The sequence below is a fragment of the Myotis yumanensis genome, unplaced genomic scaffold (genome assembly GCF_028538775.1).
Source record: "Myotis yumanensis isolate MYYU_CA2020_CCGP unplaced genomic scaffold, mMyoYum1.0.hap1 SCAF_16, whole genome shotgun sequence".
In the NCBI taxonomy this organism is placed as follows: Eukaryota; Metazoa; Chordata; class Mammalia; order Chiroptera; family Vespertilionidae; genus Myotis; species Myotis yumanensis.
Window position 1 is genome coordinate 43,627,195 of NW_027223767.1, and position 25,679 is coordinate 43,652,873.

Genomic DNA, 25,679 nt, shown 5'->3' on the forward strand with positions numbered 1-25,679 from the left:
AGATTCCCAGCGTGGCGTATCCGATGAGCCAGAGTCTTCGCCCGGACACGATCTTCTCCCGGCCCTGCCCTCTGCTCACCTCCTCCTCCCTGTCTCCCTCCCAGCCATAGGGAAACCACTTTTTTGGGGGGGACGGTTGGGGGACAGTTGCTTGCAGTCTCCCTCCTTGCTCTTCTCTTTGCCAAGCCACCACCTGCCACCAGGGAAATGGTGGTCGGACACAAGGAAGAACTTTTCGGGGTGTTATCAGGGGGGGAACTTGGGCAGGTGGGAGGCCCCACTTTCCCTGGGAGCATGAGTGCTGGTCAGTGCGTCTGAGGGAAAGGAACAGTGTGCCTGGGGGCGGAGAGGTGGGCAGGTGACTTCTCCAGTCTCCCTTTTGCCCTTGGATGATGCCATCCTCAACCCTTTGTTCCCCACAGATGTTTGGCTGTTCCAGTTTGGCAGCCAATCCCCAAGCACGTCTCCATTCACCCTGGCTTAGAGCTGGGTTTCCACATCACCGGCAATGACTGCTCACCTTGCACCCTCCCAGCTGCCCTCTTGACCCTGTGTCTGGGCTCCCAGCCCCTTCCCTCCCCAACGTGGGCTGATCGGCCTCCTCATTTCCAAGAATTCTGTGGCTTGGATTTTCTACTCCAAACACCTTCTCGCATCTTCCTCCTCCTCCCCGCCCCCAGGAAGCCCTCCCCTGGCCTTGCTTTTCCTTCCTGCCCTACCCCATCTCCCCAGCCCTGATGTCCATTCCCACTCTTTCAGCCAGTCTGCCAGGGTGTCTCCTGGTGTGTGGGTTGGGTCTTATTTAGATAAGCCAGGAGTTCCCTGAGCTGGGGCCTGGATCTCCCCCCACCCCAATTAGAAACACCCCAGGGAGCCCTGGCTGGTGTGGCTCAGTGAGTTGGGCGTTGTCCCATGCACTGAAAGGTTGCTGGTTTGATTCCTGGTCAGGGCACATGCCCAGGTTGTGGGCTCAGTCCCCGGTGGGAGGCCTGCAGGAGGAAGCCAATCCATGTTTCACTCTCCCATCCATGCTTCTCTCTCTCTCTCTCTCTCTCTCTCTCTCTCTTTCTCTCTCTCTCAAAAATCAATATTATTTTAAAATAGAAAGAAAGAGACACCCCAGGGATAGGAACCTTGATATTTTCCCAATTCTCAGGAAAAGCCCTTGAGAACAGAGGGGATAAGGGCGATTGTCAGAGGAGATGATGAGAAAGATCTGGCAAGAGCTGAAGAATAAATAAGAACTGTGTTTCCCCTGAGCTCTGGCCCAGGAAGCAGGGCAGAGAAGAGAAAGGAAGAGTTGTGAAAGTTTAGTGGGGAGGAGTTGGGGAGGGGGGGGGGGCGGAGAGAAAGAGTTTTGATGGCTCTTCTGATGGATCTGGCCAGAGGGTCCCGGGAAGCCTTTAATAAAGCAAAGGCTGGGAGAGGTGACAGCCCTTCCTATAGGGCAGGCGTGGGGGAGGCCAGCGTTGGTGGCCAGTTGTTGAGGGCAGAGGGAAGCTGCTCCATCAGCCTCCTCTCTGGAGCCCCACATGCCGAGCAGTGGTATTTGGGTGCCCGGGCTCCCTGCAGCATCCAGAGTCACAAAAGGTGCTAACAAACCGCCCCCCCCCCCTCCAGGCAGCCTCCAGTCTTGGCCTGGAAGAGAAGCCATTGGGTTCTAATCCTGGATCTGCCATTAATTAATTTGCTGAGTGATCTCTGGCAAGTTCCTCAACTTCTCTGGGCCTCCCTTTCCTGTTCCCATCCCTCCACCCCATGAACAGGTGCCTGAGGAGGGAGGTGGAGCCTCCTCCAGGCTCGCTCTGAGGCAAGGGGATGGGTGAGATGACCTTCCCAGAGGCCAGGGCCAGTGGCTTGGTCATGGACCCTTTCTCTGGTCAGTGGAACAGGTTGATGAGGGGATATAGTGCTGTTTCACTCCTGAGGGGAACATTAATCTCTCCCCACCTTCTTCCCCACCCCTCCTTAGGGTGTTTCCCCATGAATTCCCCCCCCCCCCCCCAGCCCTGGGCCTCCTCCCTTGACCAACCCCCACCTTCCTGCCCACCTGGGGCCCCGCCCGGCCCAGGAGCAGGAGCAAACCCTCGGAGAGAGAGAGAGGAGCCCTGAGCCCAGCAGTCCTGATGAGCAATAATTTGTTTTATGACAGAAAAGGAAATTGTCTTCAGTTTCACAAGAGCAAAACGAATTCGTTTGAAGTAGCTTGCCCTGCGGCAGGCAGGAGAAGGTTTCTCTCCCCAGCTTGCCTTCCCTCTCCTTCTCTCCCCCTCTCTCCCTCTTCCCTTCTAATTACTGCAGCTTCCAAGCTGTTGGCATGAGTTGATGCCAGGCTGTCAGATGCCAACTGCCCCAGGAGCTCACCTCTTGGGTGTGGATAGGGGGATGGAGCCACAGGAACAAGGTGGGGTGGCTCTCGGTTCAACCTCTGCCATGCCCTAAGCCTTACCTGGCACCATCAGGGAGGGAGGAGGAGGGCTGGGGCAGAGGGCAGCTCGGTGGAGCCCAGGAGAGCGCTCAGCCTTGGGAGGCACTAGCACTTTGAGGCCCAGGGAGAGACCTGTCATGACCTCGTGGGCTCTCCTGCACGGACTGCCGCTGTTTCCTGATCAGCCCTCTTTCTCCATCCTCCCTTACAGCATCCTAGAAGCTGACCACCAGGGTGGCCTCTGGGCAAGAAAATGAACCATTGGCCACCTATTGGTGTCAAAACTCTAAGGTTCATTTGGGGTGGACAGGACGGGGAAGACAGCACCTGTGGGTCATCAATGCTCTTATTAAGAAATCAGTGGAGCCCTAGCTGGTTTGGCTCAGTGGATAGAGCATCAGCCCAGGGACTGAAGGGTCATGGCATGCAGGAGGCAGCTGATCAATGATTCTCTTTCATCATTGATGTTTCTATCTCTCTCCCCCTCTCTCTTCCTCTCTGAAATCAATAAAAATGTTTTTGTTTGTTTGTTTTTAAAATCCAGTGGAGTCCTGGTCGGTTTTCTCAGTGGTTAGAGCATCAGCCCAAGGACCAAAGGGTCACGGGTTCAATTCCAGGTCAGGGGCATGTACCTCGGTTGCAGGTTCGATTCCCAGCCCCAGTCCGGGCATGTGCAGGAGGCAACCAATGGAAGTGTCTCTCACATCAGTGTTTCTCTCTCCCTCCTTCCCTCGTTTCACTCTCTCTAAAAATCAATGGGGAGGGGGGGGATTCTTGAGTGAGGATTAAAGGAAAAAAGAAGTCCAGTGGACTGAAAAATCACCGGGACCTTCCTATGTGCATTCTAAGGGCTCCTCCCTCCTCCTCTCCCTCCCTTCCTCTCTTCCTCTTTTTCTTCCTACTCCCTATCCATCCTTCCATTCATGCATTTCACAAACTTATAAAACCTTTATAGAGTGTCAGGCACCATTCCAAGCACTGGGAGTGGAGCGATGACAAAAATCCCTGGCTCCATGCAGCTTACCTTCTCGTGAGTGCTGTGTTGGCTACAGGGGGAAGCGCTGTGCCTGGCACAGGCCTGAAACAGAGCAGGCACTTAAAAATATTTGCTGAATCAGCACCTAAATGCCCAGCCTGAATGAAAGGTGACGTGACAGAAGTTCAGCTGCTGAAGAAAAAGAACCTCTTGCTTAACCCCTTCTCTATCAGCTCCACCCTCCCTCCCTTCCTCTCCTGGGAGCCTTCCTGCCGTGGCCCTGGGCGAGGTTGAGAAGGGGCAGCTGGTTGGATGGAGAGCAGGCCGCCGCCAGGCTCCAGGGCTGCCAACCTGGCACCGCTGCTTGGCGCTGGGCGCCCTCTAAAACAACAAACTTTATGTCTCTAATTGGGCCCTTCCTGTTTGTCTTGATATTATCTCTGGTCCTTGAAGTCCACAGGCCCAATCAGGGACCGGGCAAAGGGCAGGAACTTTGGGGACTCAGTGCCCTGCGCTGTAGGTGTCTGGGCTGTGCTCAAGGGCACTGGGCAGAGGTCTGAGGTCTACTGCCCCAGGGCACCGAGGGAGGAGCCCGGGCCACAGCAAGTTCCTAGAGTCCGGGTTCTGTCATCGCGGGTTCTTGGATCAGTGACATGCCTTTCCCTTAATGGCTTTTGGTTTCCTAACGCTGCAGAGCGGAGAACTCAGGGTGGGAATCCCCAAGCTTCACTGCTCTCTCCCTTCCTGATTCCCAACTTGGGTGGGAAGTCCTTCTTTTTTTTTTTTTTTTTTCTAAATATATTTTTATTGATTTCAGAGAGGAAGGGAGAAGGAGAGAGAGGGGTAGAAACATCAATGATGAGAGAGAATCATTGATCGGCTGCCTCTTGCAGGCCCCCTACAAGGGATCAAGCCCTCAACCCGGGCATGTGCCCTTGACCAGAATCGAACCCGGGACCTTTCAGTCTGCAGGCCAGCGCTCTATCCACTGAGCCAAACTGGCTAGGGCTGGGAAGTCCTTGATGTCTAACTTCAATACCTTTCACTAGCCTTTGGGGAATGGCTCCAGCTTTGGGTGCTCTAGCACCCACGTCTTACCTGTCTTAGGTTCCCGAATCAACATTATGGCCACTTTACACATGAAGCTTCTAAATGTTGAAGTCCCCCTGGGACCAGCTGTCTCCCGTAAAAGGAGCCTCACCCCCCCACCTTGTGACTATGTCCACCCTGCTAGGCATCCTGGCTGCCCCCGTGGGTGGTAGGATCAGGGCAAATTCCAGACAGGCCCCCACCCCGTCCAGAGGGGCAGCCTCTGCCACCCCCAGAGCTCTAGGTAATAACCCAGGGGCCACGCCAGGCTCGCCAGCACCTGAGCCACCGGCAGCAGATAATGACGGGGGAGCTGGGCAGGCAGAGCCAACCCCTCAATCAGGAAGCAAATTAAAAAGGGGAGGAATCTCCCAGACAGACCACAACAATGAGACCGGCCCCCTTTCCAGGGCACTGCCCGCCTTCCCCCCTACCCACCTAATGTTGCCTGCCAGGCCCTGGTACCCAGCCCTCCCTCTCTAATCCCCCACTTGTGGGATCCAGCTGGAGGCTTTCTGGGTGACCCTGGCTGCAGGTTGGTGGCAGTGCCAGGACGCAGGATGCTGGGCCTCCCAGGGAGCCTCATCTCCCTACCTGATCTACCTGATCATGGATTCCTGACAAAGTGCTGGGCACTGTGGGGGGTGAAAGAGGAAGACTGGGTCATGCTTCTGGTGCAGTATCTTGAGCCCATCTGGACAATGTGACAAAGGGATTTATAGAGAATCAGCCTCTTCTGCATCAGCTGCTGGCAGCTCCTTCTCCTCTGCAAAGGGCACAATTTAATCCAGTGCAACGCATATGTTTTGCACACTCAGTACTAGTTACTGTTCGAGATGCTGGGGGACACAAAGATGAACAGAGATAAAGATAAATAAATAAAAAGATGAACAGAGACAATGCCAATCTTTTAAGGAGCTCATGATCTCACACACACACACACACACACACACACACAACTTATCATATTACCCATCAGACAGTGTTAAGCCCTTTGTATGTTAGGTCTATGGGAACACAGAAGAGGTACCTGGGAGAACTGGGGAAGGCCTAACAGAGGAGGGTGACATATGAGTTGGGCTTCAAAGGATCGATAGGAGCTCACAGACAGAGAACTAGGAAGAGCATTTCAGACCAGGAACAGTATGGGGCGTGAACATGTATGAACAATAAGGATGGAGCAGGATCCCCCTGTGGCTGAGACCTGGAGAGTGTGAGGGACAAGGCTGGACAGGCAGGCTGAGCCCAGACGGGATAGAGGGCTTCAATTCCAGGCCTAAAGAGCATGGATTTTTTTCCTGTTGGTAATGGGGAGCTATCGAATTGCTTTTGAGCTGAGGCATGACATGATGAGGATGCTGCAACCATGGTAGGAAGCGTTTTAACTGCCCAGAGGGACAAAGTAAATTCTGCTTTTTCTTCCTCTGCTTTTCTCCATGACGCCAGTGTAATCAGCCCCTTCTCCCAGCTCCCACTCACGGCCCTTGCTCCTTTTGTCCCAAACTTCCAACTCATGATACCGGAACAGGCTAACAGAGCAGAGTGCTTCACCCTCCCCCGGCTCTCACCCCAATTCTGAACGCCCCAGATATCCTGCTGGACCCCTCTCTACCCATCACACAACCAGGGACAGTGGCGGGGGATGGATAAGGGGATGGGTGGGCAGAGAAGGGGTGGCAGGGAAGCTGGGCTCATTTCCTCCATGGGTCTTTGCATCTCAAGGCTTCTGTTATGTCTTCCCACCTGACCCATGCTTCTGCCTTCACCACTACCCACCTCAGCTAAGAGACTCTAGAAACTCTGATTTCAGGGAAACATTTTTCTAATTTGCTCAGCTGTGGCTTTTCCACCCGCTTCCCAAAAAAGGCACTGGGCTGATGACTGTGTGGAATGAAAAGGACATGATCCTTGCCCTCCAGTAGGCCCCCCGCCCCGACCCACTGGTAGGGACATACCAGTAAGAAGGCAATTCCATGGAAACAGGTCATGTGGCAGTCAGTACTAAGGAAGTTCAGAGGAGCAAGCCAGTGATGTGCTGCTATGTTGGGGTCCAACCCCAACAGGTCCAGGGGTCCCCAAAGGTGTGAACGGACTCGGCGAAGAAGCAATGACACGGGGACAGCCTTCAGTTGATCAGCAGCCTAGCTAGGATCTCTAGCCAAGTTCTGTCTAGGATCTCCAGTGAAGTTCTGGTGTTTATTGTCTTGTTACATCTGTATTTATACCAGTTGATTTTATTATTTTTTAAAATATATTTTATTGATTTTTCACAGAGAGGAAGGGAGAGAGACAGAGAGAGTTAGAAACATCGATGAGAGAGAAACATCGATCAGCTGTAATTAACTATAATTTGGAGGCATCAATGAGAGAGAAACATCGATCAGAGAAACCACCGGGGATGTGCCCGCAACCCAGGTACATGCCCTTGACTGGAATCGAACCCGGGACCTCTCAGTCCACAGGCTGACACTCCATCCACCGAGCCAAACCGGTTTCGGCTATACCAGTTGATTTTAATCCTGTCAATTTCTATTGCAAAGATTAGGGCATTTCTTATCTCCATTCCAGGGAGTAAAGATTATGTAGCTTAAGCGTGATTGTTTGTAGTTAAAGTGATTAACTACCTGCCTGGCACTTGGTTAAGGGGTTTTATTCCCTCCCTAACTTCAGGGAAAAATCCTTACCTGGGGAAACAACCTTTCTCGGAGAGGTGACCTTGGTTAAAACACATAGCGCCAAGAAGGGGAGCAAACATATTAAGAACAGTATGCCATATACACCAGGTCCCTTGAAACATATGCTGTGCAGATGTTTCTTTCCTGCAGCGACTGTGTCAAGCAGCAAGGATGGACTGGCTTCCGGCACTGCTGCTCAGCGGACTTCATGGAGAAGCTGCCTTGCAGGATGGGAGTTTGAAGGATGGAAAGCCTTTCTGAGGCAGAGATGGGTGGCAGGGTGGAAACAGTCGGAGGAAGGGTAGGAAGGCTGGGCATATTTGATGAACACCGAGTCCAGCGGGCTGGCCGGGACTGGAAGGTTTGTACCAGGACCCAGGGAAATGAAGATTGCAAAGGTGATGGAGGCCAAGTAGGAGGGTCTTGAATGTTATGGTTACCACTAGGGAGCCAATGAGGTGTTTGACGTGGAGAGTTCCAAGATGGAGTGGCATTTCAGGACGATTAACCTGTTGTTGGTCTGTAGGACAGTTTAGGTTCCTGGGCCCAGAAGTGGCAGAAAGCTGATAGGAGATCTGAGAAATAATCCAAATGAGAAGTAATTCCTGTTACCAAGTTGGCACCTCTCTAGGATTTTCATAGGCCAGTTGCCATTCCCAATTCATTCACCAGTCCAACAACTGTTTATTAAGCACTTGCTCAGTACTACCAGGAACCACTTTAGGCTCTTTTTCACCACCCCCACCCCATGACTTTTGGATTTGAAGACAAAGGTACACTCTCACCCTCCCCTCATGCACCTTAGCCCAGTCTCTCTCCCAAGCTAATCCAGTAGCTTCTGTCTTTGAAAAAAAAAATTTTTTTTTTTAAACAATAGAACACATGCAGCCTGGCCAGCGTGGCTCACTGGTTGAGCGTCAACCTAGGAACCAAAAGATCACGGTTCCATTCCAGGTCAGGGCACATGCCCGGGTTGTGGGCTCAATCCCCAGTGTGGGGCGTGCAGGAGGCAGCTGATCAATGATTCTCTCATCATTGATGTTGCTGACTCCCTCTCCCTCTCCCTTCCCCTCTGAAATCAATAGAAATACATATTTTTTTAAAGTAGACAGCTGAGTGTAGGGGGGACCTGGGATCTCTGGGGGAGGGAGGCTGGGAAGGAGGAGAAAGATGGAGAGAAGAGTAGGAGACATCTGGGTAAGGATGGGGGCTGGGAGGGAGGGACAAATTAGAGAGCTGGAGAAGGAAGTAGAGTCTTAGCAGCTAGAGGAGGTGGGGGACTGGGAGGCGAGGGCAGAGGAAATGGGCCCAGGCACTGGAGACAAAAGTCTGGGAGTCTGAGCCTCTGAGGAGCCACCTGGAAGGTGCAGGCAGCGGCAACATCAAACTTGGGATCGGAGGGTTGGCTCTGGAGTGAGCCCGAGTGGGGGGAGGAGGGCCTATGGATCCAGGGAGAGCTGAGAGCAAGAGAGAGGGGCTTGAATCTATCATTAACCCCGAGGGGTCCGCAGACTCACCCAGCACCAGAGTCCCACCCTCCATGTGTACCCACCCCCAGCTTTCCTGCCTTGTCATTGGTGGTGGGGGAGCACGCTGTGCTGAGGTACAAAGGGAGGAGGAGAGGGGGTCTGGGTTCTGTTAGTAACTCCCCTCCCCGAAAACCACTCAGGTCTCCAGCTCCCCTTCACGGCTCCAAAGCTGGGAAAGGGGTGTGGGCTAGCAGGGCCAGCCCAGGAGCTGTCTGTCCTCCCCCCAACTCCCCTCACCCCAAGGTTCTCCCATCTTTTGAACTGGACCTGCTACCTAAGCATATGGAACCGATTGAAAGAATTTGTATGCTCACCTTATAATTTATGCAAATCAACTCTGTAATTAACTATAATTTGGAGGCATCCTTTGGTATTTGAGACATTTATCCATGAGGAAATGCCCTGGTGATAATGCTCCCGTATTAACATTATTTACTCCACCTGTGTGGTCTCCGCTGCTTGTTTCCCCCTCACTCCCGCTTTCTGGGCTGGAAGGTAGGGAGGGACAGGGAAGCCCCTCCCTGGAGCCTCAGTCCTGCCGCCTGGGTGCCCCCAGGGGGTGGTGCTGGCCCTGTCCTCCTAACTGTGCTGAGGATTGAAGGAAGGGGTGCAGCTCTGCCTCCTAAGCCCCCACCTCTCTACTCTCTCCTGCCTGATGGGTGGTTCTCTGCAGAGCTTCTGAGCTTTCTTAAGGGCCTCAATGTTCTCATCTCTGAGATGGGTAGAGGAAGGACCTGTCGAGGCCTTTATGGGGGTAATTACTGAAAAGCTAATGAAGGGACTGGGAATCCCCAGTCTAGAGGTTTCTGGGGGAGGAGCAGGACAAAGTTCAGGGCAAAGACTGCCTGACTCACCCTGTGGGGGACTTGGGGGGGGGGGGCATACAAGCCTTAGGTTACTGGGCTCTGGGTGTGCACAGCAGCTACTGTTCTCAGTGTCAAGGGCATTGAGCTATGGCTGAGAATGGGACGTGAGCACATGAAAAGTCTCCAGGCCACTCTACTATGTGGGTCAGAATTCCTAGCTTCAGGGAGCTATGGGGAGCTGGTCTTATTCTGTTTCCTCTCCTTGCTCCTTCCTGGCCTTTTGTCCTTCTCTGCTCCAGCACATGCTCCTGTTAGCCAACATGCCTGAGCTTACAACTACCCTCAAGTTAAGTCCATGTAAATAGTTGGGGCTGTGGAGGCTCCACCTAAATTCACCTCCAGGCCCTTCTCCCCTTCCAGGCCCTGCTCCCAACCTCTCCACTCCCCTGGAGTTCCCGGACCCCTGAACTGTCCATAACAGTTCTTCTTGGCTGGGTTCTGCCTCTGGTCTTAGGTGACCTCTTGTTTATCCCAAGCTGCCTCACCCTATCCTAGATCGGGGAGAGAACCACTTGACAATGAGAGATCCCAGATCCAAAAGGTGGATTACAATGAATCGTCCTGGGGATCTAAGTGGGGTAGGGGACGAAGAAAAGGGAGGAGGAGGAATGAGCCTCCAGCAGAAGTAGGAGAGACTTGCTGGAGTAGCCAACATCACTGATGGGGAGTCTGCAGGGATGGACCGACTTTGTGTGTGTGTGTGTGTGTGTGTGTGTGTGTGTGTCTCTCCCAGACCATAAAAGTGGTACTTCTTTCTTTCCCACCCAGTCCATGGAGGAACCCTCAAAAGGAGGGGGAAGGAATTTGGAGAGTTCCAGCCACCCAGCTCTCTCCCCTGGCGATGCTCTCACTTCCTCCATCCCGCAAGAACCACTTGGTCCCTCTCCCACTGCCCGTCCAGCCTCTGGAGAGGGAAGGAAGTCTTACTCTCCCACCCCCACCCCCACCCCCAGCTGCTCTTAGAGGAGAAATCCTCCTTTCCTGGCACACCTCAGAGACTCAGATCTCACCCCCTACCACTCCCCCAGGAGAGCCGGGGGCCACTGTTTCCTGGATTATCCTAAAAGCTTTGGAGGCCGTGAGGACTTGGCAGCACCCCTGCCCACACCTCTCACCTCCCCCTCTGCTCTGACTGTCGCCTCCTTTATAAAGCCTGGCTCTCCCAACACCCCCACTTGCCCCTCACCACCGCTGCCAGCTCTGGGCTCCATGGACTGGTAAGAGGTTCCCTGTCCAGTTCAGGGGATGGAGGTCTCCACGTCCATGGGGATCATTGAGAAGGGTTTGGAAGTCTTGATTTTTCTCTGAATTGGGGAGGGGAAGATAAGAGGGAGGTCTTGAAGGTCTCTGTAAGGAGAACCAAAGAGAATTCCTTTGGAGGTCTTTGGAGGGCTGGGCTGAGATCTGAGGGAGAAGTGGAGTGGATTCACCAGTTAACAGATGACCGGGGGCTTCATTCTGATAGAAAAGATGGGCAAATATTAATAGACAAGGCGCACACTCACCTCACAGAAGTTCGTGCCTGATAAACACCTGCAGAAGTAGCAGGGGAGAAATCACGGGGCATGTCCTGTGGGGAACTCCCTTTGTCATAGAGGAAGAGGACAGACAACCCACATTCAAAGGCACACACAGCAAGATGAGTACACACAGGCAAAATGTGCACACACACCTTTGTAGATTACATCCCCACCCCCACCCCCCACCCCCAACATACAGATGCACGATCCTCAGCTAGGTTCACCTTTCAGGCTGGAAATGGATGTGGATGCCAGCGATATTTGGATTTATGATAGAATTAGTGTCCAGCCTAGTGCTTGGGCCCTGGGTATACCCTCAGTAAATGTTTGCTGAATGAACAATGGATGAAGGAAAAGATACCATTTGGCCTCAGCTCTGGACTCATCCAGGTTCCCAGGAACCTGGGACAGCAGGTGGAAAGAAGAAAGGAAAGGAGAAATGTTGGCGTCCAAGGTCACCAGCTTGCAGTCTTCCGAGTGCAGCTTGGAGAGTGGTGTGGGGAGTACAGGAGAGTGAGCAACTAGACCAGGAATTAGGAGAATGGGGCTTGGGTCCCTGCTCTGCTTCTGACTTGCTGTGTGACTTTGAGCTGCTTGCCTCTCTGTTCTGGGGTTGTTTCCCTACGAGTGAAATGAGGACTTGCACTAGGCAATTGTTATGGGCAGTCCAGCTTCGATATTCTCATAGCGCAATCTCCACAGAAAGACTATTGAGGTTTGGAAGGGACCACAGATGTAGCTGTGACTTGTCCCAACAACTCAAGGCAGCTTTGATCTAGGGATCAGCTTAAGAATGCTGTCCCCTCCACCTTCAGGATCAAGGGGAGCCAGACTCCCAGAGCTATCACTGGTGCCATAGTGAGGCTGGATGGGAGAGCAGGCAGAACACAGGCACTGGAGCCTGACAGATCTGAACTTGACTTCCTTCTCCGTCTCTTAACAGCTGTGTAATCTTGGCCAGGTCATTTGACTTCTTTGATGCTTGGCAGAACTCCCCATCTGTACAATGGGAATAATAATAACTACTTAGCTGCGTGCTGATGAGAATTAAAGATATTTGGATAAAGCGCCTGGAATATAGTAGATGCTCAATAAGTAAATGTGTTATGATACAATTGGGGGCTAATGAGGCTGTTCCACATACAAATGGATCGCCAACTATCAATGAGGTGTGAGAATAGGAGTGGCAGGAATGGGAAATGGACCCTTGTGTCAAAATCTGTCTACCCCTTTGGGGGACTAAGGGAGCAAGGCAGAAATGGCCCACGTCCTGGGCAGATCTCAGTTTGTGTGGGAGGCGTGGTGGGCAGCATTGTTCAGTTTGAGATGAGATAACACTGGGCAGTTATGTCAACCTCAGACTGTGGGCTCTGTGCAGTAGGAAAGCATCTGGCATGCAGGAAGTGAAAGGGCTGGAGTCAGAGGAACGCAAGTAGAAGGTCATCTGGAAGGAAGATAGTGAATGCCCTGAGTCAGAAGCAGAAACCTCGCAGGACGGGAAGCCAGCATGGCTGAGTTTCCAAAACAACTGCCTTACTGTTAATATTTGAAATGTTTATATTGATTTTAGAGAGGGAGATGGATAGAGATTGTAACATTGATTGGATGCCTCCTGCATGCCCCCCACTGGAGATTGAGCCCCACAACCCAGGCATGTGCCCCTATTGGGATTCCGACCTGTAAACTCTTGGTTCATGGGTCTAGTGCTCAACCATTGACCCACACCTTCGGGGCCATGACTGTTCATTTTCATGCTGATAAGCCACAGGCAGATGGTGGGGGGCGGGGGGGGGTCTTTGCTTCTGGGAACCCAGGTATGTTCAGGTCAGGGTGGGGTGGGGGTAAAGGGAGCCTGTGGTGAAAGTGGCAAGTCTACCACCTGCGGACTGGATCCCTTTCCCTATTGCTTTTCAGGGAAACAGAAAACAGAAAGATAAGACAATCTGCTGTTCAAAAACAAATGGAGGAGGGAACTCTGAGCAAGTGTTAGCTCCTCAAGAGCAGTAGCGTTGGGAAAAGCCAGAAGGCTAGAGGGCTGCAGGGAGGAGGAGGCAAGGAATGCCTAGGGGTCCAATGGGACTTAACCCAAGAATCTGAGTCACAGGCTCTGGAACATGAGCCCCTGACTCTGCTCTAGGCACGGCTGTGAACTGGGATGCAAACCCAGATAGCCAACACTTGCAGGCTGAGTGAACAGAAATAAAAACATGAGGATAGCCTGGCCGGCGTGGCTCAGTGGTTGAGCATCGACCTATGAACCAGGAGGTCATGGTTGGATTCCTGGTCTCGGTGCACATGCCCAGGTTGCAGGCTCAATCCCCAGAGTGGGGTGTGTATGAGGCAGCCAATCAATGTTTCTCTCTCATCACTGATGTTTCTATTTCTCTCTCCCTTCCTCTCTGAAATCAATAAAAATATTTTTTAAAATACAAAAATCATGAGGATAGAGAGGGTTGTCGATGTATTAGTGGCCACAAGGTCCAGAGCAATTCTTGGCAATCTATACTTCAGGGGCCTGAGTATGGGGGAGAAGGAAACCCCACGGATCAGAAAGTACAACCCTGACCTGATGGAGGTGGGGGTGGAGGGATGCTTTCCTGGCTTCCCAAGCCCCATTCCTTTGACTCTGAAGGACAGCTGCTCTCACCCAGCGGCTTGTAGCTGAGCAAGTACAAGGCTGGGGCTAGAATTTCTCCAAAGACCTTTGTGAATATCCCTTAATCCAACAACCATTTGCTGGGAGCCGACTTTTTAAATAATTATTAACAACAACAACAATGATATCTTCCGTTTTCGGTGAGCTTACCAGGCGCCCACGGGGCTAAGTATTGTAACTACATCAGTTCCTTTAAGCCCCAGGGCGCCCTCCCCAACGTGTCCTGGGGTTGTTCTGGTGAGGAAACTGAGGCACGGAAAAGAAGTGGGTGCACAGATAAGTCAGACTGGCGACTCTGGATGTGAGAGCGCGTGTGTTTCTTGGGAAAGCACATCCACAAAGGCGGGGTTTCCAGGTGGCGTGTGGCTTGCTTAGCCCTTTGGTAGTGGCACTTCGGGGGCGTCCCACGCGGGAATGCAGGGCTGGGAAACCAGCGGGCACGACAGCCATCGCGGCGGCGGCAGGAGCGACAGTGAATCCGCCCGAATCCCGGTCCGGCTGCGCAAAGGACCGTCAAGACAACAAACAAGCGAGACTCGAAACTTTAATAAAAAGCCAATGGCAGCGCGCCCAGGGACCGCCAACGGGCACAACAACAACAAAAATACGAAAATTGATCAGAATCCCCCACAAGACCAGGGTCACTTGGGAAGTCAACGTGGCGGGTAGAGGAGACACCAACCGGGAAGGGAGCGTCGGACTAACGGGGTGCTGACGCCCGCAGGTGGGGGTGGAGGGCGGGGGAAGGAGGGTCCCGCGCTGCCCACCGGGCTGGCCAGGCATCTCGATCCACTCGGACCTCGAGAGGAGGTTGGGAGCGGCGAACGCCCTGACGTTCTGCAGATGCTGCATCGAGTCTGTGCCTTCGCTTTCATCTAAAGGACCCCTAGACCCTTCCCCCAGGTTAAGAGCCCGGGGTTCCGACGTGTAGGTGGGAACCGGGAAGGGGTGGTGGCGAGGGGTCCCTCAGTCCGGGCGCCTGCCCCGGCTTTCAGGGCCCGGCGCGCGGGTCGAGGCGGTGGGCGATCTGGGGGTGGGTTTAGCCGGCGCCCAGGTTGCAGCCTCAGGGAAGTTGGAGACTGAACGCCGGGGGCCCTGGGAGGGGGGGGGGGGGACAGGTAGAGATGGGCCCGCGGGGGGAGTTGATGGGAAAGAAGAGGGGGCGGTCGCCCTGAAAAGGCGAGTGGCCGGAGGGGAGAACTGGAACTCGAGCGGGAGCCCAGGACGCGGAAGGAGGTGGTGGTGGAGAGAAGGTGGGGGTGGGGGTGGAGCGGGGGGACAGGGGAGGAGGGCAGCAGCGCAGATAATTTCTCACGGCCTAGGGCTGGGCGGAGACCCGACACATACTTGGCGCGCGGTCCTGCTTCCTCCTCTCCTCTCGGTTCCGAGGCAGCGCTCGCGGGCCGAGGGCCGTCGAGGCCAAGGGCGCCCTAAGGTGGCTCAGGATCACCCCAGCGCCCGCCCCCTCTTTGGTCCCCCACCCCCACCCCCCCAGGGTCGGAGCGAGTCCTGCGTCCCCAGCCCAACCAAACCAGCTCCGGGGCAGCTTTCTTCCCCGCGGGGCGGGTCTTGGAACCCGGGAGACACTCCGCCCGGGCCCCTGGCCCGAGACCTGGAGGGATGAGGAGGAGCGAGGGAGGTGGCGGGAGGCGACCTAGATAGCGATCCCTCCCCCATTCCCTGCCCGCCCCCTCCTCGCGGGCCCGGCCCAGCCGAGCCTCCCGTCCCGCCGAGCCCGCAAGGGTTAAGGCGGCCGCAGGTGAGGTGGGCGGGGCTGCGATTTCGGGGAAAAAGGAGCGCGGAGCCGGGGATGAAGGCAGAGCGCGCGGGTGAGTCACGGGCGGAGCTGGCCTCGCTCGCTCGCTCGCTCGCTAGCTGGCTCCCGCCCGCCCTCCGCCCCTCCTCCGCCGGCTTGGGTCGCGGCCCCCACTCGCCCTTGGCCGCTGCCTCTCGCCGCTGGAGAGCCGCCGGCGCACCGGGCCCTGGAGCGCCCGTCGGTAGCGCGTCCGCCAGCGGTGCCTGGAGTCCGAGCGCAGCCTCGAGGTAGGAGCCCTGGTCGGGGCGGCGAGGGGTGCGCGCTCCCGGGGTCCTCTCGGAAAGATGCGCCCGGAACGCGCCCCCAGGGCTTCGGGGGAGCAGGATCCGAGGGGCTCAGAGCCCCAGCGGAGAGAAAACTGGGCGGACGGGAGAGACTGGAGGGACCGAGGAGACTGGAAACTGGGGAAACTGGAGCGACTGGGACAACCGGAGGACTTGAACCTTAAGGACGGGGAGTAGGGAAGTCCGACCGACCACCGGAGCGCAGCGGGGGAGAGGGGATCGGGTGTCTCTAGCCGCCTTCCCCCGTTGGGGAGCGCGAAGCCGGGACTGTGCGTCCTGCGGTCTCCCACCCCGAAGCCTCGCTGGCGGGCCGTGCATCCCGGGCTTGGGCTGCCTGCCCTGGGTCGGGAGGGGCCGCTCTGTGGAGCCTGGGTCGTTAGCCTCCCCACCCCCTCGCCTTTGGGGCCGTTCCCAGGCGCCAAAAGCTATTAGGGTCCCCGGCCTCACTGCTCCCGCCCAGCCCCTCCTGGGCTGCCCCGCCTGGGCCTGAGGCTCCACTCCTGCAGCTTCACCCGGTTCCTTTCTTGTGGTGAGGCCGCCGGAGCCTGAGTAGGCGCCCCAGCCCCTCTCCCTCTCCCTCTGCCAGACTCCTGCGGCCACCTCCCTGCTCCCAGAGGCAGGAGGTAGTAGGGTCAGCCGAACCCCGCCGTGGAAAGTCCCTGCCCGAAACCAAAGCGCCTCCTCTGCCAATCAGATAGGAACCCCACACCTGGGGCTCCCGAGCCTTAGAGAGAGATGGTGAGAAGAGGGGGACCTTCAAATCACAGATAGATGGTCAGGAAAGGGGTGCAGGTCTTCAGGTTCCCAGTGGTTCAGGGAGAGTGGAGAGACCTGGTTCACAGAGACACATACAGTACATACTTTGTGGGTGTGTGTGTTCCAGTCCTCACCAGAGGACATTTTTTCATTGCTTTTTTTAGAGAGAGTGGAAGGGAGAGGGAGAGACAGAGAGAGAAACATTGATGTGAGAGAGACACATCGATTGGTTGCCTCCCGCAAGCACCCGGACCAAGACTGGGGATTGAGCCTGCAACCCAGGTATATGCCCTTGACCAGAATCAAACCTGGGACCCTTCAATCCGCAGGTTGGCGCCCTATCCACTGAACCAAACTGGTTAGGGCCATAGCTGTTGATTGAATGAATAAATGAATGTCTTTGTTCAAGTCACTTCTCCAAATACCTCCTCAGTTTCCTCTTTTTCAAGAGTGTTAGTTTGAGTGGTAGTTCTCAACATTTGGCTGCATATTAGAATTATCCGTGGGACTCCTATTTATAAATGATCCATGCCTAGCCTTGGCCAGTGTAGCTCAGTTAGTTGGAGCGTCATCCCATACACCAGAAGGTAGAAGGTTCGATTCCCAGTCAGGGCCCGTGCAGGAGGCAGCCGATCAATCTCTCTCTGTCTTCCTTGGAAGTTAATTTTTTAAAATGATTAAATTAGCTTCTTAGTTATTTGAAGTAAAGAACTTAATAGTTATGTTCTTTAAAAAAATAAATAAAATAAAAATGATCCACGCCTAGAATACACCCCATTATTAAAAACCCATTGGGCAAGCCTTCCTCTTAATTTCTGTGATTCTGGCTTTTCCTGTCGCCCTCTGCTTTCCCCCCCCACTCCGACCCTGCATCCCTTAAGGAGTGTCGGCCTTTTGTTGTTTTTTTATTTTTTATTTTCTTTTTCGTATTTACCTTTTTTCTTGTTGTTGTTTTTTAATATATATATTAAGGATATTGTTATTGATTTCAGAGCGGAAGGGATAGGGAGAGATAGAAACATCAATGATGAGAGAGAATCATTGACCCTCTGCCTCCTGCACACCCCCTACTGGGGATGGAGCCTGCAACTGGGGCATATGCCCTTGACCGGAATGGAACCCGGGACCCAGCAGTCCACAGGCCCAGGCTCTATTCACTGAGCCACACTGGCTAGGGCAGGAGTGAGCTTGATGGTCAACTCTTCTCTTCCTGACCCCCTTCTCTGGGAAGCCAACCCCTCCCCGCTTCACATCTGGGTCTCCGCTCCATGGCAGGAAGGCATGGGTAGCAGCCGGAGAGAGGGAGAGAGCGGGCTGGCACCAGTGTGGGTCAGGACCGGGCAGGGGGCTTAACTTTCTCTGGTGGCGAGAAGTCCCCCAGAAACTGGCACTGCGCTGAACCCCAGGGAGGTGAAGTCCTCGCCGGAGGGAAAGCATGAGGGCCAGGCAGGGAGCTGGGGAGAATGAGGCTGGGCAGTGAAATGCTCTTCCTCAAGGAACATGCCTCAGAGATGGAATTCAGGTTGTTGTTTTTTTTCTTTTCCAAAATCCCAGAACCTGCTTTGGGCCTTGGGAAGTCAGATAACCTCAAGCTTTGAGTTTCAGAAACAGGCCACCTCCCTCTCCCCACCTGTATCCTGAGTTAAAGTGGGAAAGCTGCGATGGAGCTAGAAGATCCTCCATTTGGGCTGGCAGCAGGTCTGCAGGGGGCAGCTGGGGTCGGCCGGTGTGAGCACTGCCCTGTAGGAGTATCCTCCCTACCAGCCTGGGACCAGCCCAACTCCCAGGATAAGCTGGTTCCTCTAGGAGAGAGAACGTAGGGGAAGGGAGACTTCCATTCTCCTCTGCCCCTTGGCCGAGACCTTCACACCCTCAAGTCTTCCTAGTTCTCTCAAATGCTCTTAACTGATCTTGAATCCCCCAACCTGAGGGGCGTTTCTCTTTTTCACCTGGGGGCGTGGAGAGGGAGGGAGGGGCACTTCGCAGGGCGGGACTAGGTTGGGACTGAAGGCGCGCTGGTGATTTTGCTCACTTCACCTCTCCTTTGCGGCCTTTAGGTCTCACCTGAGGAGCCCCTGACCGTCCCTGTCCCCCACCGCACCCCGCACCCCGGCAATGCTAACCGCTGTCTGCGGCTCTCTGGGCAGCCAGCACACGGACGCGCCCCACGCCTCCCCTCCGCGCCTGGACCTGCAGCCCCTCCAGACATACCAGGGCCACACGAGCCCGGAGGCGGGGGACTACCCCTCCCCGCTGCAGCCTGGAGAGCTGCAGAGCCTCCCGCTGGGCCCCGAGGTGGACTTCTCGCAGGGCTATGAGCTCCCGGGGGCCTCCTCCCGCGTAACCTGTGAGGACCTGGAAAGCGACAACCCCTTGGCCCCGGGACCCTTTTCCAAGCTCCTGCAGCCAGACATGTCCCACCATTACGAGTCGTGGTTCCGGCCGACGCACCCGGGCACCGAGGATGGCTCCTGGTGGGACCTTCATGCGGGGGCCACCTGGATGGACCTCCCCCACACGCAGGGCGCGCTGACCTCCCCTGGCCACCCGGGGGCGCTGCAGGCCGGCCTGGGGGGCTACGTTGGAGACCATCAGCTCTGCGCCCCGCCGCCCCACCCACACCCACACCACCTCCTCCCAGCCGCCGGAGGGCAGCACCTCCTGGGGCCCCCCGACGGGGCCAAGGCCTTGGAAGCGGTGGCGCCGGAGTCCCAGGGGCTGGATTCCGGTCTGGACGGGGCGACGCGGCCCAAAGGCTCCCGGCGGTCCGTGCCCCGCAGCTCAGGTCAGACCGTGTGCCGCTGCCCCAACTGCCTGGAGGCGGAGCGACTCGGGGCTCCGTGCGGGCCCGACGGGGGCAAGAAGAAGCATTTGCACAATTGCCACATCCCCGGCTGCGGCAAAGCCTACGCCAAGACGTCGCACCTGAAGGCGCACCTGCGCTGGCACAGCGGCGACCGGCCCTTCGTGTGCAACTGGCTGTTCTGCGGCAAGCGCTTCACGCGCTCCGACGAGCTGCAGCGCCACCTCCAGACCCACACGGGCACCAAGAAGTTCCCCTGCGCCGTCTGCAGCCGCGTCTTCATGCGCAGCGACCACCTGGCCAAGCACATGAAAACCCACGAGGGCGCCAAGGAGGAGGCGGCGGGGGCGGCCGCGGGCGAGGGCAAGGCTGGCGGCGCGGTGGAGCCCCCGGGGGGCAAAGGCAAGCGGGAGGCGGAGGGCGGCGGAGCTCCCTCCAACTGAGCTCCTCCCACCGCCTCCCCGCGGGTCCCCCGGGGCATCAGAAGAGAACCCCCTGGCCTGGTGTCCCGGGGGCGGATTGAGCGAGGAGCAGGTGGTTATTTATTGCGAGGGGTGAAGGCGGTGTGGGGTGGGGAGAGGGGACCCTAGGGGTGCTTTAGTCTCTGTGGCTGGACAGGACGCGTTTGCCTGTTTGGCTGGCCGGGTGTGTGTGTGTGTGGGGGGAGCTGCGTAGGCCCCTCTGTTCTCGGTTTCCTCACTGTTTCCTCACGTGCCCCAGCTGGAGGGATGCGGTGGGGTGTCCCACCGCGGCTGCAGGGCGGAGGGGGCCCGCCGGAGAAGACGGGCATCCCGGGAACATGGAGGAGTGGGGCCGCCCCTGCGCTGGGGGGACCTGCCTGGACGCGTCCTTAGCGCCTGGGAACCGGGACATAAAAGCGCCTCCGGATCCGCCCCGTGGCCTGGCCCCTTTCATCCCCTCCTGGTTCTCTCCCTAGGGTTTCCGGAGGGAGAGCTGTGATGGCGTAGGGGAGGCCGGGGGTCCCCTTCAGGACGGGGTCTCCATCAGGCGAGGAGGCTGTTGCTGTAAAAATAACTCCTTTGAGGCGCCTCCTTGTTAACCCTCCCAGACCCGGCCTGATGGAGCCATGAAGGAAGGGGGCAGAGGGCCAGAATCCGGGACAGCTTCCCAGCCCAACTGCGGGGTGGGGCAGAGAGCCGGATAGAGGTGGGGCATGGGCAAGGAGGGCCCCTTCTAAGATGAGAGGAAGCAATTGAATGGGGGAATGGAGGAAACAAACCCCTTCCGCTCCAAGCTCTTGGTCTTGATGAAAAGTAAAGTTCAGTCGTCCACATTCCCCATCCGTTCCCCGCAGCCCCACCCCATGTGAGCTTTCCAGGCAGCCAGAAGCCCCCGCTCTAGAATTAATGTAGTTCCTCATCCTAGGTTCCCCATCGGCCGCCTTCCCCCCTGGGGATGGAAAGGACAGGGTTACCGGGCTTGTTGGGGTTCAGTGGGGGTGCCCCAGCAGTTCCCAGGCCCCTCCTGTAGAAGGTGTGACGGGAGGCTCCCATCCCTGTCCGTGGGAGGGAGTGGCTCTCCCACTGGAAGGGGCTGCCTTCTGTGATGTCTAGGAAGCTGTCCCCTTTCCTTCTTTAGATGCTAGAAATACCTTCTGGTTGTGATCCCGGAGTGGGAAGAAGGGAGGGAGGAGTCCAGCAGAGGCAAAGGGGAGGGAGCCGATGAGGGAAGACTGGAGCGAGCGGCCTTTCCCAGGCTTGATATGGAGGCTGTAAGGTCCCCCCCCCCCCCACCTCCCCTCTTTCCACCCAGAGCCTTTTTGGAGGATTAGTTGTGTATTGATTTTTAAGTTATAAGCAAAGGGTATTTTATTTAATATTAGGGCATGTGTTTGTGCATGTTGTGTGTATGTGTACGTGAGTGAGTGTGTGTGTGTGTGTGTGTGTGTGTGTGTGTGTTTCTCTACTGAGCCTGTGGTCTCCAGCCAAGGGAGACCCTACCTTGTTCACCCCATCCAAGGTCCTGGGCTTTAGGCCTACCGTGTCTCTTCCTCCCTTGGGGATGCTGGAGCCAGGTCCAAGGAGCTCAAAGGGAAATGGGGCTGGGATCTGGGTGGGAATCTGTGTGTGTGTAGAAGGGAGTCCTTACAAGGGATTGGGTGACTCTCCCAGCGGGACTCATGGGCCCGGGGTAGTTTAAGAAATAACGTTCTTTCTTTCTGTTCTCTCTGATCCCGACCTCCTGCTGACCCCGCCAGAGGTCCCTTTCCTTGCCGAGAGGGTTGGGGGCAGGAGAGAGTTGGCAGTGCCTGCAGGTTGCCTGGCCAGGAGGAGAGAGGGGGAGAAAGGGAGGGCACGTGGGTGTGAGATGCCTTTCTCCTCCACCCATCGAAACCAGCCGCCACCTCCCTGTGCTACCAGGACAGCTGTTCCCAGTGACCATTCCAAGGGGAACTCCCGAATGAGTGGTGGTGGGGGGGGGACAGGGCTGTTCCCCTTGTGGAGGCCCCCAGCTCTGAGGTGGCCGGTGAGGGCTTTGGTTAGGTTTTCTGTCTGCCCCCTTCTAGGCAGCCCCCTAGAGGAGAAATGTAGGATTTTTTTTTCTTTATTAACTGCTGTGAACCCACTTTGTTGGGGGGGAGGGAGAAGAGGAAGAAACAGCCTGTGTTTTTTATGCCGTAATAAAGTCATCAACCACATCATTGCTTCATTTGTCTTCTCACCCTATCGGTCCGTTTCCTCCTTGACTCCGTGTCCCTCAGCCGTGAGGACCAGGCTGCTGCAGGGTGGGGTGGACACTGCCCTTTGATCTCGCAGCCCTGGGCGGCCTCATCTCTCCCCCTGTGTTTGGGGCAGAGCTGGGCTGATGGAAGGGTCCGATCCTGCTCTGGAGGTGGCTGGTTCAGAAGGAGGGAGGAGCTCCCTCTGGGTTGATAGCTCTGCTGGCTGTTCCTCCCTGGTGGAACCTGTGCAGATGAGGAAGTTCTAGATGTTTCCTTCCTCCTCCACACACAAGCCCCCTCTTTCCCCTCCCCTGCCAAGAACGCTGTTGGTTCCCTGCCTTCCCAGAGACCGCCAGCCTCTTGGCACCCTCACCCCACACGGGGGTGTGTGTGTCAGTCGGTCCTTCTGGCTGTGAGTGAGGTGGGGGTGACTGACAGCGATTTCTTCACCCAGGATGATCCCTATCAGGAACAAGGCGATGAAAGGCAGCAAAGATATCTGATGGGCTCCCGCCCAGCTGGAAGGTATGAGGGAAAGGCTCCTGCTGCAACTCCCAGATAGAGACCTGCCAGTTACACAACCACGCTGTGCACGAATGCGCCCTCGCCGGACCCACGGGGCGCCTTCGGATATGCAGAACTGCCCATCTGTGCACACTTTCCCAGGCTGCCCAATGCCTGGCATGTAGTTGGTGCCTAATTAATGTCAAATGAGTATAAAACCTCAACTCCAGAGCCCCAAAGCCAGGAAGGTGGATGAAGGATCAGTTTTGGGCTCCAAGGGGGCAGATAGATTATTGTGTTCTTTTTTTAAATATATATATTTGTTATTGTTTTCAAAGAAGAAGGGAGAGGGAGGGAGAGAGAACGAACCATCAATGATGAGAACGAATCACTGATCGGCTGCCTCCTGCACACCCCACACTGAGGATCCAGCCCTCAATCCGGGCATGTGCCCTGACTGGGGATTGAACCGTGACCTCCTAGTTCATAGGTTGATACGCAACCACTGAGCCACGCCGGCTGGGCAGATTATTGTGTTTTTTCACCTTCCCATCCTCACTTTTTTTGTGTGTGCCAAAATTATTCTTTTTTATCTAGTGGGATTTCTATTTCCCCCGCTCTAACCCTAATCCAATTTTTCAGAACTAAATCTAGTACCCAGGTTGGCCCATCCTATCACAGGTTTGGGTCTGGGCTCACAAAATCCACCTTGGGGGGGGGGGGGGTCAGACAGGAAACCACACTGGTGTTTGGGGGGGCAAAAGTTTGTTCCCATCTGCTGCTGCGTTAGGCGTCTCGGAGGACAAGAAACAGGTGTGTTTTCCTGTGACCTCATGCCCACCCCACTCCTTGGGGTGCTCTTTTGTCCTCCTGGTTCTGGGGGAGTTAGACCCCAGGAACCTGGTGAGTCCTCTCCTGTCCCCCCAGCGCTGTCCCCAGGGACAGGAGGGCCACTGTGGGGCCGGCTGGGCCTGTCTGGGCAGGGCTGGCTGCCCCTCCTCCCCGTGCAGCTCCTCCCGCTGACCTGCATTCTTAGCGGGGGCCTTTGGTGGGGCTCTGACGCTCCCTCGGCTCGTTTGCCTTGACAGCAATGCTGCCTGGCTGGCCTGGCCCCCCCTGATGGAGCCCAAGGCTGGCCACCTCTGACCCTTCAGGTCAGGAGCCCCTGGCAGGACGATCCCGGAGGAGCTGGGAGGGAGGGAAATCAGAACATCTGGACTGACCCTCTGGGCGACTTCTCTGAGCCGCCATCTCCTCTCCTAGGACGTGGGAGTGGAATTCCGAGGTGGGTGAGTGAAATCTGGAATGGAAAGTGACAGGAGCAGGCAGCCTGGGAACTGCCGCCTGGGGCTGTGCCGCCGACTCCGCCTCTCCTCCTGCCTGTGCCTGCCCCCTAGCGGGAAGCTGGGGAAGTGCAGACGGTGAACCAGCTTTCCGGCTGGCCGCTTGGGAGCTCCTGTTAGCCCACGGCCTTGAAGTTTGTTTCTGGAATGCCACGCAATGGCAACCTTACCACCCCTCCCTGACGCTGCACCCGAAGCAGCCTTCACCTCCACGTCAGCCCAGGAAACCTGGCTGCTCAGGTTTGAAAAGAATCTCAGGAACGAAACAGTCCTGCTGTTCCCAATCAGTAGACTATTCGGATCACCCGTGGACTTTTTCAAGATACCGCGATTTCCTTCCCCAAACCCCACCCAGGTATGCCCCTTGGGGCTGTATGAGAGCAGCCCTTCTCAGACTTCATACCTGAAGTCTGGTGAACATGCAGCTTCTGATGCAGTAGGTCTGAGGTGGGGCCCAAGACTCGACAATTTTCACAAGCTGTCAGATGATGCTGATGCTGGCAGCCTGCCGACACTTTGATAGCAGAGAATTAAAGTGTCGTGTTGTGCAGTGGGAGATGTGTGGCTGAAAATAGCCACCCTGGCTGGGTAGCTCAGTTGGTTGGAGTGTCGTCCTGATACACCAAGGTTGCAGGTTCAATCCCCAGTTAGGACACAAACAAAAGTCAATGAATGAATGAGTAAGGGGAACAACAAGTCGATGTTTCTCTCTCCCCCTTCCTCTCTCTAATATCAATCAATAAATACAAATGAAAAAATTAACCCTCCCTCTCCCCACCTGTGGTTGAGAACCACGGAGGCCCTCGCAGGGTAAGAGACCTGCCCAAAGAGACCCCACAAAAGCAAGATCAGGTGCCGGTCTGCAGAGTTCCAGGTGATGCTCCTCCCTACTCCAGCCCAGCTTCTAGGCCACTCCTCTGTTCAAGTGGCAGTCCCCTTCCTGACAGTGAAGCTCATCTCCCTGGAGACACAGGCATCTTCTTGGGATACCTGAAGGCATTTAGGAAACATCTCAGGTTTCAGGCCCCCAACAGCCTTATCTGCCAGGTCTCCTCCAGCCATCACCAAGCACACCCGCCTACAGCCTGCCTCCGGGCAAAGCCTCAGCCTCTGCCTTCATTCCCACTCTAGGAGGGACCCGATGGAGCAGCAGCCCTGGTTGTGTGGCTGGTGTATGTGGGAGAAATAGACCATCTGTAGTGTCTCCTCCATTCCTGAAAGACTTCACAGAGCAAAACGGTGTGAGGTGCATTCGATTAAATGCTGGATATGATGGAGATCGCTTATAGAGGAAAATGATCCAGCAAGCAGAACACTCAAGACTTCTCCCGTTTCAGCTTCACTATGTGTAAAGACACCATATCTTTGGAGTAGAAATTTCCAAATTTTCTTTCAAAGCACTTGGGGGGGGGGGGTGGTGGCAGAATCAGCCTTTGGGGGGTTGGATGGGTTTTATGTATAGGTGCCCTTCAAAAAGGAGTTAACTTATGTGTTCCCTACATCTCCTGGTCGAGCCATTCTTTAAAAAAAAAACAAAAAAAAAACCCACACACAAAAAAAACCAAAAAACCTTTTCGCCCTACCAGCGTGTCTCAGTGGTTAAGCCTCGACCTATGAACCAGGAGATCATGGTTTGATTCTCGGTCAGGGCACATGCCCTCAGGAGGCAGCCGATCAATGATTCTCTCTCATCATTAATGTTTCTATCTCTCTCTCCCTCTCCCTTCCTCTCTGAAATAAAAATGTTTAAA

At 55.6% G+C, this 25,679-nt stretch overlaps 1 protein-coding gene across 1 annotated transcript; it reads left to right on the top strand.

The window, feature by feature from the left end:
* The first annotated feature begins 15,580 nt into the window (after nt 1–15,580).
* Nucleotides 15,581–19,947, top strand: SP6 (Sp6 transcription factor). Its single transcript, XM_070393068.1, has 2 exons — nt 15,581–15,782; nt 18,653–19,947. The coding sequence occupies exon 2, from the start codon at nt 18,711–18,713 to the stop codon at nt 19,839–19,841; it is 1,131 nt and encodes a 376-aa protein (XP_070249169.1). The 5' UTR covers nt 15,581–15,782; nt 18,653–18,710; the 3' UTR covers nt 19,842–19,947.
* Nucleotides 19,948–25,679: the final 5,732 nt, after the last annotated feature.